Here is a 19,413-nt window from a genome sequence, read left to right on the forward strand (position 1 = left end):
ATCTGTGTCTCGGCCAAGGAGGAGATTCTGTGATAACTGTGGTCAGCAGTGCTGGGATCCAGGCTGGTGGAGGTACAACCTCTGAGGCGTTTGGGCATCTGGCTGCAATGGTAGGACCCTGGAGGCCTGGAGGCAATTTGCCTTTAATTAAAGAAGGCAGAATTCTGTGATTAATACTAAAAAAAGAATTATGTATTATATTTCCTGAATATTTCCAGAGGGGATTTAAACTCTAGGAGGGAATACTGTCCACTGGAATAATGCTGTATACTCCTGTCTTTTGGAAGTAACAACTTCCAGCTAAAAAATGCACACAAAATCACTCGTGAATGTGTGGCTGCAATAGCAATTAGGAAGTGCAGAGTTCAATAAGAGATGAATGCTCTTCAGTACAAGATTGCTGTATACTATATTTCATCTGTCAGCCTGTGCATCTGTTTGTCAGAATGACCTTTGATTCACCCTGGTTTTTTAATGTGGAATGACTACACCATGCCTGCCTTTAAACTTAATATTATTCTGCTCACATCTCCATTCTCGTTATAAACATGGCTATTTTTAGCCAGCACAGATTCAGAATATGCCTTGTAAGCTTAAGGGGGATTTATTGAGCTCCTGTGTGTATTCACTAGAGATTCCTTGTAGAAGCTTACTGATTTAGGATTGGAGAGAGGTAAAATGTACTATTTAATTCCCAGCATATGCCTGCAGGAGCTATATTTAGCTTCAGCTACTTGTCGTTGCCATTGTGCTATTTTTACAAGGGGATGCAGCACTTTCATTGTTCAGGGTTTAACTAGACAGAAATGTGGATGGATGAGCTCGATAAAGACTGGTGTGCTGCAAAAATTGCTGCTGGAAGTCAGTGTGTGAGCAGTGGGGGTACTTGAGTAACAACTGCACCAGAGCAGCAACACAACACAACAGGCACCTTCTTGGCTGCTGTGTGAATTCACCTGATTAACACATGTGCTAAAAATTATACATAATTTTTTGTTAGACTGATAAAGAAGCTTAACAGGAATAACAATGTGGGCTTTCTTTGTATTTGTACATGAAAAGGTCTGACTTGCTGCAGAGGGACAATTTATTTCATTGCTTAATCAGTTGGTAAGAATTTTGTCATGGCTTTTGTAGTTGCCATGTATATTTTTAATGGAATACAGAGGAGAAAAATTAGCATGGAGAGTGTGTGCCGCAGCTCAGTCCTGGAGGATGGTTACATATGCACTACAAGTTCATTACATATGCATATCCTTTTCCTAATGCATATATCAGGGCTCTTGCTATCAATTACTGCACTGTTTGGTGTTCTAAGGAACAATATCTACAGAGAGAGTCTCTTTTTCCTGTTTGGGGAAAATAAAGAATTCTACCTTGATCAATTAAATATTCCAGTAGATTTAGATTTGCTTCATGATTGGCGTTCTGCTTTCTGCTCTTTCTTGGCTGTTTAATGTCTCCTTAAAAACAGAGAATTTATATTTTAGCTAAAAAAAGGGAAGGAGAGTTGTCGCATCATTTATAAAAATACAGAAAACCTAAAGGATATTTTTTTTTATCAGAAAATCAGACAGGTTACCTATTAGTGAAAGGACTAATATTCTCCAGTGAGAGAGAGTGCAGTGAATAGATTCCTTTCTGTGTGGCTGGATTTGATGACCTTGGAGATCTTTTACAACCTTAATGAATCTATGATTCTGTGATATCACTGCACACTCATTCCACCAATTATTTTCATGTAAAAATTCAGTTTATGGTATAATTTCCTTTTTTTATCAACCATCAGGTAGTGTTTTCCATGGGCAGAAAACTTCATCTACATTTGTTCATGTGTTCCACTTCTAATCTTCATTTTTTAACGTGGACCTTTCCTGGGCAGCCTAAGATTGTGCCAGACATTAAAGATATCAGTCTTTATTTTCAGTTTTGGAATAATACTGATCTTGAGTTAAACCTTGTGAGGTTAAGGCTTGATGCTGTCCTTACCATGACTGACATACCACACTTTTCCTCCTAAATGTCCTTTAAATACCAGTATTTAAAGTAAAGGAAGGTCCGAGTGCAAAGGAATAATATGAATTCCTGCATGGAAGAAGCTTTGAAGATATCAACAACATCCAAGCCCTTAAGGACTGAGTTTTGCAGTAAGAGACTGGTCCAAAGACTCAATGCTCAGAATTGTGTGTATCTCAGAAGTCATGGAGAATGTTGTGAGAATGTTCAGATTTCAGTAATTTCAGTTCCTTTCTTAGGGAGTAATAAAGACATGATGCTACTGGCATTTAGTTGGAAGATTTTTTTCTATTAGATTGGAGATTTTTGTCCTTCTAAAGAGAATTACAGAATTTGGAGCTACTCAGCAGTTTCTCTGCTTCTCCTCTTCAGTGGTGTGGGAGTGTTTTCTTCTCCGTTTTGTCCTCCTGAGAACAAGTGGGTAGGAGGATATTCAGCCCATGGACATAAAGGTACCTGTTGCTTCTCCCAGCACTGCTGCTAAGCCTGTTTTTTTTTTAATGCAAATTTATCCTTTAAGCCTGATTTTTACACAGACTTTACTCTTTGTCAAATTACCCTGTGGGTTCATGGGCTGTAGACTCAGTGATGGGAGGAAGAAGCAAAAATCACAAATATTTGTCTTTTGCTAGATCGTTATATATGCAAAGCTCAAGAAAGTGCTAATCTCTATTAATTCTGGGAGCCAAATGGATACACAGGCAGAGGTGTGTGCATTTCCAAATGTCAGGACTAAATTTTGAGATCAACTCTAAATATAGATACAGACTTTATATTCACAAATTGCTACAAGGAGTGGAAGCTTGATGTGTTTGAGTCCCATTTTCCTTGGTTTCAGCTCTGTAGGCATCTCCATTTCCCTCCCAATGCTCATGTTTTGGTCTTTCCCTTAAAAAAACCCATCCAACTGTGTTCCATGCGCTGTATTTCCATTTGAACCGTGTTGCTGGAGCAGCACATCCCGTGGGCTTGGCTGCAAAACAACCTTTTTGGGTTTGCTCCAGTAATGCACGTTTTTCATGGGCCATCTCTGGTAGGTTGTGCATTGCCAGGGTTTCCTCTGCTGCTGGAAAGAGTGTGGTTAATTTGAGAAACTCTCTTTCTCCTTGTTACTGCCAGGTAATTGAATTGGTTACAGTTAGGCAGCTGAAATTCCTGATCCATGATTTATTTACACAATACTCAAAGCTCTTTAAGGATTTTAAGTGTGCCACAAAATAGGAGAAATTGAGAAATCAATTTTGTAGAGACAGATCCTCTGGTGCCTTTTGTGAGATGGAACTGATGATGTGGTGCATTTTTATTTCTCTTTATTGCAAATGAATATCACTGATTGCCCGTCAGAGTCGAGTATGGGAGTGGAATGGTCAGAGAAGAAGAGGAAAGGAGGGAGGCAGAGAGAATTTAACAAAATTGGGGTTTATGGTTGGTTCGTGGAAAAAGGCAACAACACCCAAACAAACCAGAAAACAAAAAGCATCAAGTGAGAAAAGGAGCTAAAATCAGAAAGAGTGGCTGAACACTCATGAATGCATGGAGAGGGTGCTGCTGGTGGGAATTCGGATGAGAAGCAGATCAGGATCAAGATGGGATTTGGGAATAAATAATGTTTACTGTTGGGCAAGTAATACGTGTGTGTATATATGTATATATTTTTTTTCCCAAAGGAAGTTGTATTTGAATATTACACACCTAGAATAAATTCTTTTTTTCAAATTTCAAGCCCTAATCCCATGAGAAATTATACTTGTTAGCAAGAATTGTGTTCTAGAAGGCATTCAGAACTGAAATGGAAAGATCATATTCTGAATTGATATAGCTTTTATCTGGTCTTCATGCTGATTTTTTTACCTTAGTTTTTAGTTTTTAAATGTTCTGTCTAAAGGAGGAGTCTGCAATGGTACAGTCTGGTATTTCTTTACTGTTACTGGAGTCAGCATCTACAGTTTCTCAGGAGCAAACTGCCTGTAGCCAAGTATTGACATTTCATCTTGTATTAAATGCTGAGATCTCCTTAGTGTCACTTTTATTATGCTAAGGGAATTCGGAAAAGACCTGAAAACGTAATGTAATGTATGTAAGCCTTTCTTACAAAGTATGATTTGTTAATTTAGTTATGGAAAACACTGATTATAAATATTTCAAAAATGAATGTTACAGTTTGGAAAAAAATTGAGGGCAAAATCTTGCCTTGCTCTCTGAAACACAGAAAGCAGGATTTGTGGTGATGGGACACTGCAAGAAAAAATAATATAATAATAACAGAATCCTCTCATTCTTCCTGTAGCAAGATACACACAGGGAGAAACTCAGAGTTATTGCCAGTAAAATTGCATAGGAATAAAGAAACAAAGAATAAAGAAACGTATCTACCAAGCAAAATAGATGATATAAGAATTAAACCCAGGAGCTTCTGTCCTGAACTGTTTCCAAGTTTGTAAAGTTTATGAAACCAAAAATTTAGATGTATAAAAGTATTTTGCAACAGAGAGGAGGAAAGTATATGAACAGCTATTGATTGTTTACTCATTTACAATATATCACTATAAATTTGACTACTAAGTCATGCATTGTGTATATTGTTCTCGGTCGTTTCTTTGTTGATTATTTCTAATCTTGCTGTGCAACAGTTTTTTAAAGGTTTTTTAAAAGAAAATGAGTCTTTTAAAGCTTTTCATATCTTGAAGGATGTTTTCTTAAAAAAAGTCTAATTAGGAGAGTTACTAATATTAAATTAAGCTGATGTTTTATGTTCTTCTATGGAATGTTTGTTTTTGTTTACGTAGAGGATTTAATGACTGAATCTCTGCAGGTGGATTCTTATATCCTTGAGTTATAGTTCCCTTAACATACTCTTGGTCTAAGACAACTTCTTGAGCTAAAATAGTGGGTTCTGCTACACAGAACTTTGAACACTTTTTGGGGGCAAAGCTCCTTGACTCTGGTAGTCAGTCAATCCCACTTATTAGAGACAAAGTATAAAGAAAGGACTGAGCACCATCCAGCACAAGAAATCCCCTTCACTCTGCTCCTTCCTCATTCATTTCTCTATTTCTTGTGTCATTGGCTGTTTTGGGGAGATCAGTTCTCAGTCAGTAATGTTCCAGCTTCTGCACAAGTACCAATAAACTGTAGGATTAGATGGAACTTCTCTTTAGATTTTACTCTTTACTTCGGGGTAGGAGGTGCTGTAGTGGTAGTTCAGTAGAAATACACGATCTGAGTTGTAGATTGTAATTGAATTGGCAATTAAAAATGAGTACGGAAAGGTATTGCTGTTCAGAGGCTCCTGAGGGACTGGCAGAAGGGTACTGGCAGTTGTCAGTTAGCTGGGAAACTTTAGTGCCCAGCGGTTTGCTTTTTGTTAGCGGCATCCTGTTACTCAAACAGCAGTGCTTCTCTAATTTTGTTTTAATTCTATTAGGAAAGTGAATATGGGAAGGATTTCCATGAACAAACTGGAGAGAAAAAAAAAAAAGCTGGTACCAGCTCTATGCAGAAAACAGTCTGAGGGAAAAAAGCGTGAGAAACCAAACCAGTGATTTTTTATAGTTTATCCTTAAAATATTTCTTGTAGGTGTTATTGATGTCGGGTGCTGTTGGGTAAGAGTCACTTGGAACTTACATGCAGAAGCACTTCTGTTTCCTTTTTTTCATCAATAGAAGGAAGGATCAGTGAAATAGTTAAAAATTTATCAAGCCAAAGCCATCGTGGTAATAATAAGTAATGTATCCTTATTTTTACTGTTGAATTTCCAGAATGGACCTCAGCTTAGAAACAAGAATCTCCCCCCTTTCCACAGGTTTTCTGAATTCCAGATGTGTTCAGCTATCAATAGGCTTCTTTTCCTGCCTACCTGCTGTGACAGTCCAGTGTGCTCCATTCTTCCTTCCTTTTCTTTTTTCTGGATCATCCAGAGACAGAATGATATTCGTAGTGACACCCTGCCATCTCGTTTTCAGTCTGCAAGGATGCAGTTTGGAGAAGTCTAATAAATTCCATTGGTATTTGTAAAGATGAGGAGAATCTGCAGCTCAGACTGTGATTTGTGTGGGTTTGACAAGGAGTGAGGATGCAACATTATTTAAATTGGGGGCTGTAGCACTTGGGCTGCTCTTCTCTGCAGGTTCTGTGGGAGAGAGTGGTAAAATACTTTAAACTGGAGCTTTATAGGTTTATGAAAGTGTAGGAATTTTTTTTTTGCTATCATACAGATAGGAAATCAATCTTTCATATTGGATATGGAGTCCTTTCCGAGGTACATGTGCGTAGGGGGCTTTAAAGGAGATTGAATTTGGTTGTTTTTTTTTTTTTTCCTCTGTTCATATTATATAAATCCTGAGCAATAAAACTCTTTCTAATCACCTGAAGGCTTCTGAAAAAATTATTTCCTTCAGTCATGCTCCCTCAACACATCCATCTCCAGTCCTGATGCTTTATCTTTGTGTGTACATTTGTAGACCACTGCAGAATATTATGGCCAGAGAAAGAATATGGGTTTGGGTGTTCTGCAGTTCTCAGAGATACTCAAAATCTCTCATGTCCTCAGTGTTAAATGTCCCCAGTTAGACCGTACATTTTTGGTGAGAAGGGATGTCCTACTGCTGTCAGATTATTAGAGGACCATTAGGTTTTCTTTTTCATGTTCTTTAGCTTGGGGTGTGGGGGACACACAGTGTCATCATCAGGGCTTCTTTCAGAAATTCCTCACTGCAACAGGGACCAAGCTGATGATGGTGCCCTCAAACCCTCCTGCTCATTAATGGCACATAATAGTTGTATTTTTCAGCTTTTTTTTCTGGAGGTTTTTCACTTGGTATAGGATGTTAAGGGTTTTGAATCTGGAATGATAACGCTCTGTGACCTTTCAAACTAACATTTATGATGTGTTTACCTGCCATTATGTGGGTCTGGGCCTAATAAAGAAGCTTTGTGCTGTGGTGCTGTGGAGAACGAACCATGGATCCATAGCACAGTAGCTTTTCCAAGCAGGATATTGTGAGTATTACAGCAATAATGCAGAACATGCATAGAGCTTTCACAATTCCCCAATTGGAATTGAAGCCCATTCTCACATTGCCATGTAAGTAGTGTCAGATCCCTGTACTTATGGAGCCTGGCTCTGGTTTGTATTAAATGGTCCAGCTGGTTAATTAGGATGAAGTATGTTTTGAATGGATTTGTGCTTTTTTATTTTTGTGTTTAATATTGATTAGCTCTCCTGACATAACATAAACTTGAGTTCATTAACTGCAATTAAGAATTGACATAAACACGGTGGATGACTATGTCCGGCGTGCCCAGTGAAGGTTTTTATTTGTGTTGTAAGGTGACTCTCATGAATTTTAATGAAACTAAATTAGGAATTGGAGTTAGCCCACTTAAAAGCAGGCTGGAAATAGCAGAACATGCAGCAAAATGTCAAACTTTTCAATTTGGTGTTCTTTAAATCACTGGATTGTGGTCATTTAAGGAATTGATTCTATCTATGTTTCTTTTCCGTCAGCCAGACTCAGAGACAAGAATGGGTATCAAACATAAATGTTTTTTTTGCAAGTTAGAAAATCCTTAGATTGTTCCTTAGAGCTTATGGAAAAAAACTTAACAGGTTTCATAAATTGTTTTGTAAATCTTCTGTAGAAAGGGAGAGTACTTTTACTTGTCTGAGGATTGATGGCATCTGATAAATAGAATTGCTTTCCTGGATAAGTTGTTGGTGTGAGGTTTGGGTTTTGCTTTTTTTTTAAAAAAATGTGCTAAAAGCCAACCAAAGAGGAGATTGGAGTTGTTTATAAATGTTTTGAAGGAAACATCTGTCCTTGTAGACACAGGCTCCAGCATAGTATGTCATGTCCATGTTAGGGTGGAGGGCTGGCACTACCTCTGTCTTTGCTCTGAGATGTGGCAGCAGCAGCTGCCCGAGGACCAGAATGAAAACTGAGAAAAAAAAAAAATCCAGTGAGACTTCCCAAATCCTCACTTGCATCCAACAAATTGTATTTCAAGAACATAATGAAAGAAGAGGTGGTGTATAACCTCTTTGGAGGGATCAGGGGTTTGTTCTGATCTTGAACACTGATGATAATGTGGGGAATGGTATCGGAAGCTTCCCATAAGCTGTTCATTGAGGAAAAAGACAGAAAACCCAAAATTTCCTCACAGAAGTAAGGGCTCAGTGCTGCTGAGAGTAATGAGTGCTAGAGAATCATTTTCATTTTTCATATTTGCAATCCAGCCATTCCCTATAAAATGAACACAAAGGAAGACAAGGTGTGTGCACGAGATCCCGACAACAGTGTTGTTCTAATCTGTTGGTTAATGGTGATGAGCTTACATTTGCAGGGACTTGTTGAGGGACCAGATGCTTTTAGCTTTGTATAATCTTTGTCTGCCCAAAAGCTTTGGAGCTTTTCCATTTGATTATGCAGGTAATGAAGTGGGGAATATTTTTCTAGGGTATGAAGGAGCGTAGCATTTAATAAACCCTAAACTCTTCTAAGCAAGAATAAGCTCTTTGTTTTTTCGATGTTAAATGTGGTATGGAGAGGAATTACATAAAGGGAACTCCAGCTGACTTTGTGCTGCACTCTTCAGTTTTTTAGAAGGATTAGGCAAAAAAAGCAACTCTTTGCCTAAGCTGCAGTTATTTGTTAGATTGTGTTTTTTTCCAGAGATAATAGAACAGGTGGGTTAGGAAAGCAAATTTGCAAATCACTTCTGTGGTCTAATTTAATTGAACTTGTGAAATGCACAGTAGTGAAAAATAGCTAACAGGTAATTTACTTTTATTTCTCCAGACACTGGAAGCCATTTTGAACTTTAAGTACTCTGGTGGACCAGGACACGTGGAAGGGTATTACAGGAACCTCTCGCTGGGCCTTCACGTGGAAGTAGAGCCGTCGGTGTTCTTCACTCGTGTCAGCACCCTGCCAGCAACAAGGTAAGCCTGGTCTTGACTCTTGAATATTTGACTCATTGTCTCTGCTATATTGGCTATAACTTAAAGACCATGCTGGAAACTTTCAGTATCATCAACAACATGTAGATAAAGAATTATGTGAACAAATTTTCAAAATTCCTCCTTTAGGAGTTTTGCCTCCTTTAACTGCAGACTGTGATTAAAGCAATCCATGTGCATTCAACAACTTCTGAGGTTCAAGCATTTTTTCATGATGATTTATTTTAGCAGGGTCAGGATATCTCATGTTTATTGTAAAATTTGATGTCTTCTTTCTTGGCAGTTGTGGTGTGTTGTGTGTTACAGTTTTGTGTTTGTATAGCAGAATCTTACCCAAAATTCACGTGTAAATGATTGTGTTTGAATGTGAAAAAAAAATTGTGATGTCTCTGGTACTTGCTTTCTCTTGGAAGTCACAGAGTAGTTTCACATGTCATAGTGAGTTTTAAAAGTCGTGGCAACCACGTGATGGTGGTCAAATACTGTGATCACAAAAATCTGTTTGCCTAAAATGCATCAGCCACTGGGTGCAATCAATTTTAATAATTAGCAGGATTATTATTAAAAAAACCCAACCTCTGTGCACAGTGGGAGCAAGAATTTTGTTTGATTTGAATTTTGAGATTGTTTCAGTGCAATTATGTACTGCAACATTAATAATGAGAGAGAACTTACTTGATCCAAGAGATTCCTACTGGACCTAGAACCTTCTATGACAGACTTCAGAAATCCAAAAATAGACAAGAAGGGAATATCAGGGAGAATATTACATTTTCAAAGGAAAGAAGTGAGTCACCAGTATCATATACCATGGCAAAAATGTCCAAGGATGGATGGAGAGCTACAGAGCCTGCAAAACATGAAATGTTTCTTTTGTTCCTGTGAGCAGAAGTAAAGCCTCAAGGAAAGTTTGGGGCTTGAACATGAAGAAAAGTGGACAAGTTGGAGAAAGTCTGGAGCAAGAAGAGTAATAAAATGTGACTTATGCTAAATCATATGTTTGAAGAAGCTCATGGTCTTGCTGAAGGAAAGATGACTGACAAGGGAATGAAATTTTTAATCCTGGCACTGCCACCAGGGGTCGGATTCTGTATTTCACAGCAGATGTACAGCAAATAACGACCTTTGCAAACAGCAAGGGAATTTAAGGTTAGGCAAAGATGATGAAACACTGAAATAGTTTTTGTAAAAAATGTTTTAAAATGAGACAAAGAAGATTTTTTTTTTAATGACAGGATTGTCTCTATTTCTTATAAAAAACACCTAAAACCATGTCACTTTATTGGTAAGAAAGTTTGTCAAGGATTTTGCTGCTTGAAAGTGTAACACAGGAGGCATGGTTTTATTCTTTCAGGAACTGCTCTAAAAAAGCAAATTTAATGCCGCTTGCAAAATCAGAACATGATATCTGGAACAACTGCTTGCAAAATTCCAGGACCCTTATTAATGATGTTCAGAGTTTCATCCCTGCAATTGCACATTCTTAGGCCTTTGTGAGGTTGTCAAGGTTCAGTAAGTGATCTTTCTTTAACAACTTGGAAGTACCACAGCATCTATTTTCAACAGTTTTGAAGAAGAGTCTTTACACAGGTTAAAATAATCAGTTAACGTTTATTATTTGAATGCACAGTCCCCTCCATTCAGTGTCAAAAACGTCCTTTATATTCCCATTGTGTGTATTTTTAATGGACAGTGCAACTGCTCTTTGGTTCACTGCAATTACTTCCATATAGTCACAGGTTACCTTGGGTGTGAAACCGCAAACCTTCCACAAAAGCTTCAAATCCAACCTGATGCCTTTATTTGACTCTCTCTTGCTGGGAAGTTGCCCTTTTGTGCTCAGCTCCCCCAGCTGTGTTTTGTGTAGGACAAATCCTATCCCTGCCTTGTCAATCTGTTCTGGGGAATTTAAGATGTGAGGAAAGTATTTAATCCTGAGATCTTTAAAAATAGATGGAGGTGCTAATTCAAAGGGAGAGTTTCTGTGTTCAGCAGGGAGCAGTTTCACACGTCCTGTGGCAGCTGGTGCTATATATAGTGGCTCCAATTCAGCCAAGTGCTTCAGCTCATATTGTGTGTGTTCATTCTTTGCCTGTTCATCACAGTGATCAGCATTAAAGGCAGTGGAAACTGTCAGTGATTTGCTGATTGGAGATGTAGTTAAAGATGTGACTGCTTTTAAGGGTGCCTAAAAGCTTTACTGAGTTGGAGAAAGATACTGCAATATTTACACTTCTTTCAGAAATGTTTTCTTGTCAGACCTGTCAAAAGGCTATTGATTTTTATTTTTTTTATGACATTAGATGTATGTTGTCTGCTAAGTCATGAATGCATTTTGGTGTTAAGTTCTTATCTCTTGCTGCTTGTTCCATGTTATTATCTTTAGTGATCTGTAACACCCTTCCTTTAGTCTTGTGCATCCCTGTGTAGATTCTCCATCAGAAGAAGTCATGTGGCATTCAGTATTATAGTTTAGAGTGAAAAATAGCAGAAATATGTCATCTCCCAATCTGCTCAGGATAACTGTTATCATTAAATGAAACAAAGTTTGGTTTTTGACTGTTGATCATCTCTGCCAATATCTGACACTCAATGACAGCAAATTATAAGTGAAATTTTTTACTTGCTCTGTTAAAAACTCGAATCTGATTTCCTTTTGATTTACAGCTGAGACTTTGTTGCTTAAATTCTGTCTGAGGTGCTGGGCTATGTTTGTTTAGTCATTGCAAGAAATTGTATTTTATAATTTACCTCCTCAGCCATCATTTCAGAATGAAAGTTATCATTGCTTTCATTATCTGCATTAAATTTTTTCCCTTTCTTTTTCATTTTTGCCATTTTTATTTTACATTTTTAGCTCCACAAAAATAAGAAACATTTGCTTGCCTACTCCTGGGCTTAAAAAGTCAAAGCAAACTAAAAAAACTTTCAGGACTGATTTCTCCCTTAGGCCTTTACTGAAAAAAAAAAAAAACACAGGAAAAATGTTAATGAAAACCCTTTTCCCCCCATTGTAGCGTGAAGATTATGGTTTATGTAAAAGCCTTCCAAACTTAATTGGTGTTTCTTTATTTAGCTGCTTGAGTGTATCAACCTGTGCTCACTCAGCTGCCTCCATCCAAAGGGACTGGCAGAACAGCCTGGTGCTGGGAAATGGTGTCCCTTTGACCATGGAACTCATATTCCTTGGTTCTGTTTTTTCCTGCTTGCAGGGGTGATTGTCTCACAAGGCATCATCAAGAATGGGGGTGTTTGAGGCAGCCCTGGAACAGGGTATAAGAGAGAATAAGTTAATGTTGAAAGTTCTGCCCCACAGCTCAATGAAATCTTGAAGGGCTTCAGGGATCTACTTGTTTAAGCCTTTGTTTGCCGTAAATCAAAGATAAATCTGTAAAGTAAAATTGTATTGTCTTCTGTAATTGACTATGCCATGTTAATTGATTTAGCCCCAAACATACTGGTGTGATTCCAGGCCTCAAAGCAGTGCAGTTACCAACAGATCTGATGCTCCCAGACTGCCAGTGGAGGAGTAATGCAGATGGTTCTGTTGACAGTTTTGTGTGATACACAAAATACACCTGTTGTTTCTCTCAAAAGTGTTATCTGCCAGTTTTGGTGGGCACTGAATGTCCTCCCTCACTGCCTTTATCGAAAAGCATGGAAAAATGACAGAAAAAATACTGCTTGTCTGGTAGGAATTCAGGTAAGGTATGCTCTGCACACTGAGGGGCTTGCTCATCTCCTTGTGCCCCTGGCCATTGTCCCATCAGCACATAAGTGTCTTAAATAAGAGCCTACAAAGGTCAGAAAATTTTGGTCTTGCTTATTACAATGACGATGGGATAGTCTGAATTTGTAGATGAATCAATCCTCAGTGCAACAGGAATGTTGCCTTCACTTTGAGCAAAGTTGGGAAGCCAGATATGGAAGAATATCCTTACCTGTAAAATCTACAAGTTCAAGATGATGAACAAGGAAATTTTTAATTTTTTTTTTGAGGGAATCGACTTTCCTTCCTGTCTTCAAACCCCCATACAACTGATGAGGAGGCACCAGCTGCAGATCTCTTCTGGCAGGGGCTGAGACTTAGACTCTGTTCTTGTATCTCAGTAAAAAAAAAAAAAAAAAGGAATTATAGCAGGTCTGAAACTGTTAAATTCAAAGAGTCAGTTCATCTAACTGTATGTTCAAGTTAATTTTCCTTTGTACCATTAGTGTATATCATTAAATGAAATGTTTTGGTTTTGTTGAGAAGACATCAGTTCATAACAGAGTCCGCAGTGGTCTGAGGCTTTTTGTTGGTTTGGATTTAAAGTTAGGAGCCCGATTTTCCAACGGGGTTTCACTGGCGGTTTGGAGAAAGAACAGTCTCAGCTGTGGTGAGAGTTCTCAAGAGATCTTCAGTTTGGTGGCTAGAACTTTGGGGCTTAATGAAATCAGACATAATTTTCAGATTCTCCATTCCAGTGTCCAAGGTTTCCCATCTTTTCACTACAACAAGTTGCAACACATCCTCTTCTGCAGGTCATGTTGGGTCAGAAATCCTGTTTGTTATATATTTACAAATTATACAAGGGAAAGAGTAAACAGGATGTTTCTTTGCCTGGGCTCTAACAGACCTTTTCATTACGTGCTAAAAGTTCTGTAGCCTTTTCTGAAACCCTTCTTAGTTTTATAGAGCCAGATTTTTAAATTAAATGTTCACATTTGCTACAGTATTTCTCAATATTTCGGTGTTCAAATGTCACAGAGCTTTGCAGGGTGGAGAAAAACCTCTTTTGTTTGAGTGCTTTAAGAGCAATCTGTTTAGTGTGGAGGAATACTAAGAATACCTGTTTAAAGTAATCAGATATTGCTATATGGATAAAATAATTAGTATTAAATTCACTGTTTTGTTAATGACAAATAATAATAATAAAAGCCAGTCAGAATGGGAACCAGGCAAATTCAGCTCAATAAAACAAATAAATCTCTCGTTTTGTGCAATTATACTGATAAATCATTGGAAAAATCTGTCAAGCAATGGATTTAATAAATATACTTCAATGTTCTCAGGACTGGATGTCATTCTAAAATATATTCTTTATTTATACACACATTATTGAGTTCAGTATAGAGTCTACTGAGTGGTAACTCCTTATATGTGGGAGGTTACACCCAATACTTAAATCATCCTGGTAACTTTAACCTCTACTGATGGTGTAACATTGCAGTGGGTTCATGGAAGGGCAGCAAAAAGTAGCTTAGAGATTGAGAGAATTGATTTTTGAGATCAAAATGTTAAATATGTATGGTTTGGCACATGAAGATGTGAGAACATAAATCTGCAAATATTTATAGATGTGCTGGGAATGTTTAGCATAATTGAAAAGGTTTGCAACTGGGAGAAGTCAGATGAGGACACTTCTTGGAATATGTGGAAAGACCTTTTGCCAGTAAGATGGATAATTTGACTTAATCATCTAAAGTTAGTCTTGAAAACTTCATTTTTAGATAGTTTAATGAAAATTAAATTAGAGAGACCCTATTGAAGATGCAAGAGCACCAACAAAGATGCTCCAGATCATTGTTCTGCTGTGTTGCTCTTTGTGTTTGTCAGTGGATTTTGGAGAATAGGGTTGTCACAGGCACAGCATTGCCTGCCATCAGTGCCAAAGCTGCTCTTCCCTTCCTGATGTCCCGTTTTTAGAAGGGATGGCTGTTCAAAGAAAACAGAAGAGAAGCAAAAAATAGAGTTGATGGGGAAATGAGAGGAGTCAGGATGCAGAAAACTTGCCAACCCCCTCGAGGTCTTCTTGTTTAAAGTCTGTTCAAAACTAAGCTGGAGACAGAGCTGCAGTGAGATTGTTCACTGGGGTGAGCCCTCCTTGTAGCACGGCAGCTGCACTGGGGTTTAGTGCTGTGTTAAATGTTACTGAAGAATATCCTCTGCTGTCACTTCGAGTGATCTCAATACCCCTGAAAGAAATTTCTAGATCACAGGGTAACTGTCACTTGCCTGAAGTTCCCATGGCCCCAGTTTTGTGACTATTTTTGGAACCATAAGTGGCATTGTAAGATTTTAAAAACACGGCACAATTTAGTGTGTCCCTAATTTTTGTTTGCATTATACCCTAAATTCTGCAGTAGACAGAAATTAATTTATACAATAGATATTTAAGACAGTGTTAACTCAATTTTCAGTAAAAACAATAAGATTTCTTGAATTTTTTTGTTTGATATCAGTATTGGCTTAAATTTGGACGTTATTCTGGGATGTTCAAATGATAAATCAATCAACTGAAAATGTTCCTGTAATTGTAGTTTTTTCATGTACAACCTTCTACTGTATCAAGTTTTGTGTCACTTGTGAAAGAAAATCTTGAACATGAAATTTATGGAAGATTTCTCAAAAGCAAACATCTTGAACTAATAAGGAAGATCACAGAAATGGAAAATGTTTGGATGCTGTGATTTTTAGTATTCTTCCTTTTAGGCTCTGTTTGTTTGATCCAACCTTATTTCCTTTTCATTAGCAGTTGACATGGTAGATGGAAAGAAGAGTAAAACCCTTTCAAGAACTTTTGTTCTTTATATTATTGTCTATATATGGTCCAACTGATGCCTTAATTCATCTTCATTTAATTTGGACTTTTACCATAATGCAATAATTCGTATATCATTCTGTTCAGAAAGAACAGATGTTGTGTTTGTGGTGTCTGCTTTATTTTCTGAAGTTGTATATTTCATTTCATAGGGAGATATAAAATATAATTTATATGATCACTTTAACTGGGTGGGTGAAAAAGTTTGGGGGGGTGTATGATGAGGTGATGGGAAGGTGGATATATGAGAGATGAGATTTTTCTGGTGCCATGGTGTATTGTATTTTTGTCCTGCATCTTCCAGATTCGTCCATGAAGAGTGGATTATTCAGGTTTTGCAGAAACAGGATACTCTGTACTAATTCATATTTTTCTCTGAAATGCTTCTGAGCCCATAAGTTTATGGCATAAAACTAGATGATGAGATAATATGTGTGTGTTCACATGTGTATGATACCATGAGAAACCACAAAACCAACCCACCCAAACACAAGCTGACTTATTTTAGATGTGTTCAACCTAAACTTTAAAAAGGAGCTAAAATGACCCCAAACCTCTACAAGAAACTAGGAAGCCACTGGTGACCCTTCACATTGTGTGAACTGTTGAAGGTGGAGTTCTCTGCCTGCCCTGGGGTGAGTGGTTACCAATATCTACTTAACTAGACTTAGAGGACTCAAAATCTACCCTCTCCAACCAACTAAATATTCAGTTTGAACTATTATATGGTGGTGGATAGTTTGGAAAAGGGAGGAGAAATTATGTATATGCAGACTAGGCTTTCCCAGATCCAGAAATCTGTGGTTTATGCCTGGCATTTCTCAGCCCAAAAGGTCAGTAGGCCATTATGGTATATAATTTAGTCAACTTTAGATCCACTTATTATTTTGAGTGTTTTAAGTTTGTTTTTTTTTTTTTTAAGCTTACACACTTTGCATAAAAACTTTATTTATGTAGTGTTGAACTAATGGTTTAAGATTTACTCAATTACCTTAAAATGCTTGAAACAATAGGACGTTGGAAATTCTCTGGTAAAGAGCCTAGTTTGAGCAACACATGGATGGCTGGACTTAAATATAGTAGTTCAGCAAAACCTCCTTGGAGTTCCTTTATCACACTTGCATGAATGTGATTTGCCTCTCAAATCTCATTTACTGACACTGAGATGGGTTCTTTAATTCCTGTCTCACAAAGGAACAAATGACCTTCTGTAAGTTCCCATGTAGGGAAAACTGATATGAATTATTTGGCTTTCTTGTTATTTCTCTGTTTCCCTGGAACTTTCCTATCTGAGCATCGTTCTGCACAGTCCTACTGATTGTAACATGTTAAAAGAAAAAAAATGCAAGTTTTCAGATCTTCAGCAAATTGCTCTTCAACAACTTGAGTGTTGCTTTATTTTTCCTTTTAACTTTAATTTGATGTTACCTCAAATTTTCCAGAGCTTATGCTTTCTTGGTGTCCTTACTTGGATGCAGTTTCCAGTATTTGAAGCTTGCTGTTTTAATTCAAATATTTTTGTAATCTTTAATTGTGTTTGGCTTTCATTGCTCCAGTAGTCTCTTTGATACTGTCCTGTATTAACTCTGAAGACCTAATGCTCCCTTTTTTTACCTTAATGTTACCTTCAATCTTTTTATACTAATATCTTATTCTTCCAAGTTTTCAAAGTACTGTAATAATTCTGTAACTTCAGTTTTTACTTTTTTTACTGAAAGATTTCCCTGGAGAATTAACTTAAAATTGACAAGGAAAGAATTATTTCTCCTACACGTCTATTTTGTGTAGTGTTTGAAGAGAAGGAAATAAATGTCATAATGATGAATAATTTTCAAGTGTTCATATTTGGGAATTTTTAATATTAGTGTTGGTGTTTAGTCCTGAAGAGCAGCTTGTGTAGGTCCTTTGTGGCATGAATTGTTTTATTGGCAAAACTTTGGTTCTGCTGCCAAGAGAGATTGCAGGAGGCTTGAATGTTTTTTCAGACAGTTGTTTGGGTTTGCTGTGGCATAAATAACAAATTCTCTCCATATTTTTTTTTGTAAACATTATCTACACTTGAGGTCTCCCAGATCATCACATTGTATCTACTGGAGTGGCAGAGGTTGTCTGTGACTTTACAGGTCTCGTCCCACCCTCCCAGTGATGAGATAGAAACTGATAAAAGCTTTCTTCCACCTTTCTTTTTCATTCCTTTCTACCCACAGGGTTGCTGCTGACTTGAGTCCTGTCTTTCCAGTTATTTCTTTCTTGTGAGTTGGGAAGGAAGGGAGTTTCTAACGAGAGCCATGACTCCTTATTTGTTCTAAATTCTTGAGTTCTGACATGTTTGCTTCAGGCACTCAGCCACCTTCCCGCATTCTTCTCTATGTTCAATAGTCACTGGGGCTTTACACAAAGAGTGTGAAAACTCTTAAAATATGTATTAAAAAACCCTCCATCCCCGCTATTGCTTTTTATTTTTGCTGAAAGACGTGGAACTGTCCCCCAGCAATGCTTGCTTGTCATGTGGTTATTATCATTTTTGTGACCTGAACCTCAACCTCCTGTGCTTGTCCTGGGAGTGTTCCTGTCTCAAGGGTTGGCAACACATTCCCTCCTGTATGAGCTCTGAAAAGGCCATCTCTTGATATTCAAAGAGAGTCATATTATGAACCAGAGAACCTCTTTCCAAAGTGGAAGAACAGTCCTTAAACTCTTGGACCTCCCGAGTTTTATTGCCTTTGGAATGGACATTTCAGTCCAGCTGTAAATTATTGTGCAATAGGATAAATTCTCTTGGTTGCCCCAGACAGACAACTGGAGCTTGAACATCAAATTGTTTGAAGGATGGCTCTGACAACTCTCATCTCACCAACATACTCCTCTTTCTTCCCTTTTGGGGATATTTCTGTGTTGTTAAGTAGCTTTTTGGGAAGCTTTGAATTTCAGAGTAGACTGGTAAGGCACAATTGAAACTGTATGATTGTATTTGGCATTTTGGTATCTGGTTCTGAGAATTTTCTGATCGTTTTCCATGTATATTGTATTAGAATCACTCGATGCTGCTCTTTCTGCTTAGTTTCACAAGGAGGAAAAAGTTATAAATGAGAATAATTTGTTTGGAATATTAGTTAGAATAAAATGGTAATGAAAGAATATTAAAATGTAATTTAATTTTATTAATAATCAAAAATGAGCACATTATTAATGATAATTAATATTAATTTAGTTAATAAGAACATTAACTATTATAAATGATATTACTTGGAATTAGAATGTTTATTAGAATAAACCTTTGCAGTAAAGTTTCCACTCTGTACCTTTGTTAGTATTATTTTCTAAGGTTACCAGAAATGAAGTTGGTATATTTATACCAAATGCTTCTGGGGAAATGTGGATTTGAAGGATAGTAGCTGACAAATAAAAGGTTTTCTGTGAGAGGTGCCTGTGTTTGTCTGTCTTACAGAAGGGAGAGAGTTGGCTTCTCTCTGTCAGAGTGGTTGTTCTGGTGGTTAAATGCTCTAATTGCTGCTTGCTCTGGTCTGTGGACAAGCCAGTGATTGTAGTTAATGGAATTGCACCTTGCAGTTTAAATTTTTGCTCGTAAATTTGTTTCTTAAAGAGATCATGCCAAGGTAATTTGAAATAATAAGACTTTTTTTTATGTGAATGCTCAAAGAGCTGAAACATTCTGTGACTTTTTCCTCAGAATTGAATCTGAAAGCTCCAGCGTGAGAAAACATATATATACAGGTGATCGAATGCTGTGGGGCTTGATATTTTACAGGTCATAATTGTCATAGAACTTCTCTTTAGGATATACCCTTCTGTTTAGTTTTAGTAAAAAAAAAAAAAAATCCAGTTATTAAAAA

The 19,413-nt window shown here is 37.3% G+C and overlaps 1 protein-coding gene across 10 annotated transcripts in view; it reads left to right on the top strand.

Annotated features, from left to right (window-relative positions):
- TRAPPC9 (trafficking protein particle complex 9) overlaps window positions 1-19,413 on the top strand; it is a 455,047-nt gene that overhangs the window by 139,892 nt on the left and 295,742 nt on the right. For all 10 annotated transcript variants that reach the window (XM_017818312.1, XM_017818321.1, XM_017818311.1 and 7 more), the window contains one exon: window positions 8,815-8,957. In XM_017818312.1, coding sequence (XP_017673801.1) covers window positions 8,815-8,957 — 143 coding nt within the window. The remainder of the gene's footprint in view (window positions 1-8,814; window positions 8,958-19,413) is intronic.

This window comes from Lepidothrix coronata, unplaced genomic scaffold (assembly GCF_001604755.1).
Source record: "Lepidothrix coronata isolate B3197 unplaced genomic scaffold, Lepidothrix_coronata-1.0 Scaffold67, whole genome shotgun sequence".
Classification (NCBI taxonomy): domain Eukaryota; kingdom Metazoa; phylum Chordata; class Aves; order Passeriformes; family Pipridae; genus Lepidothrix; species Lepidothrix coronata.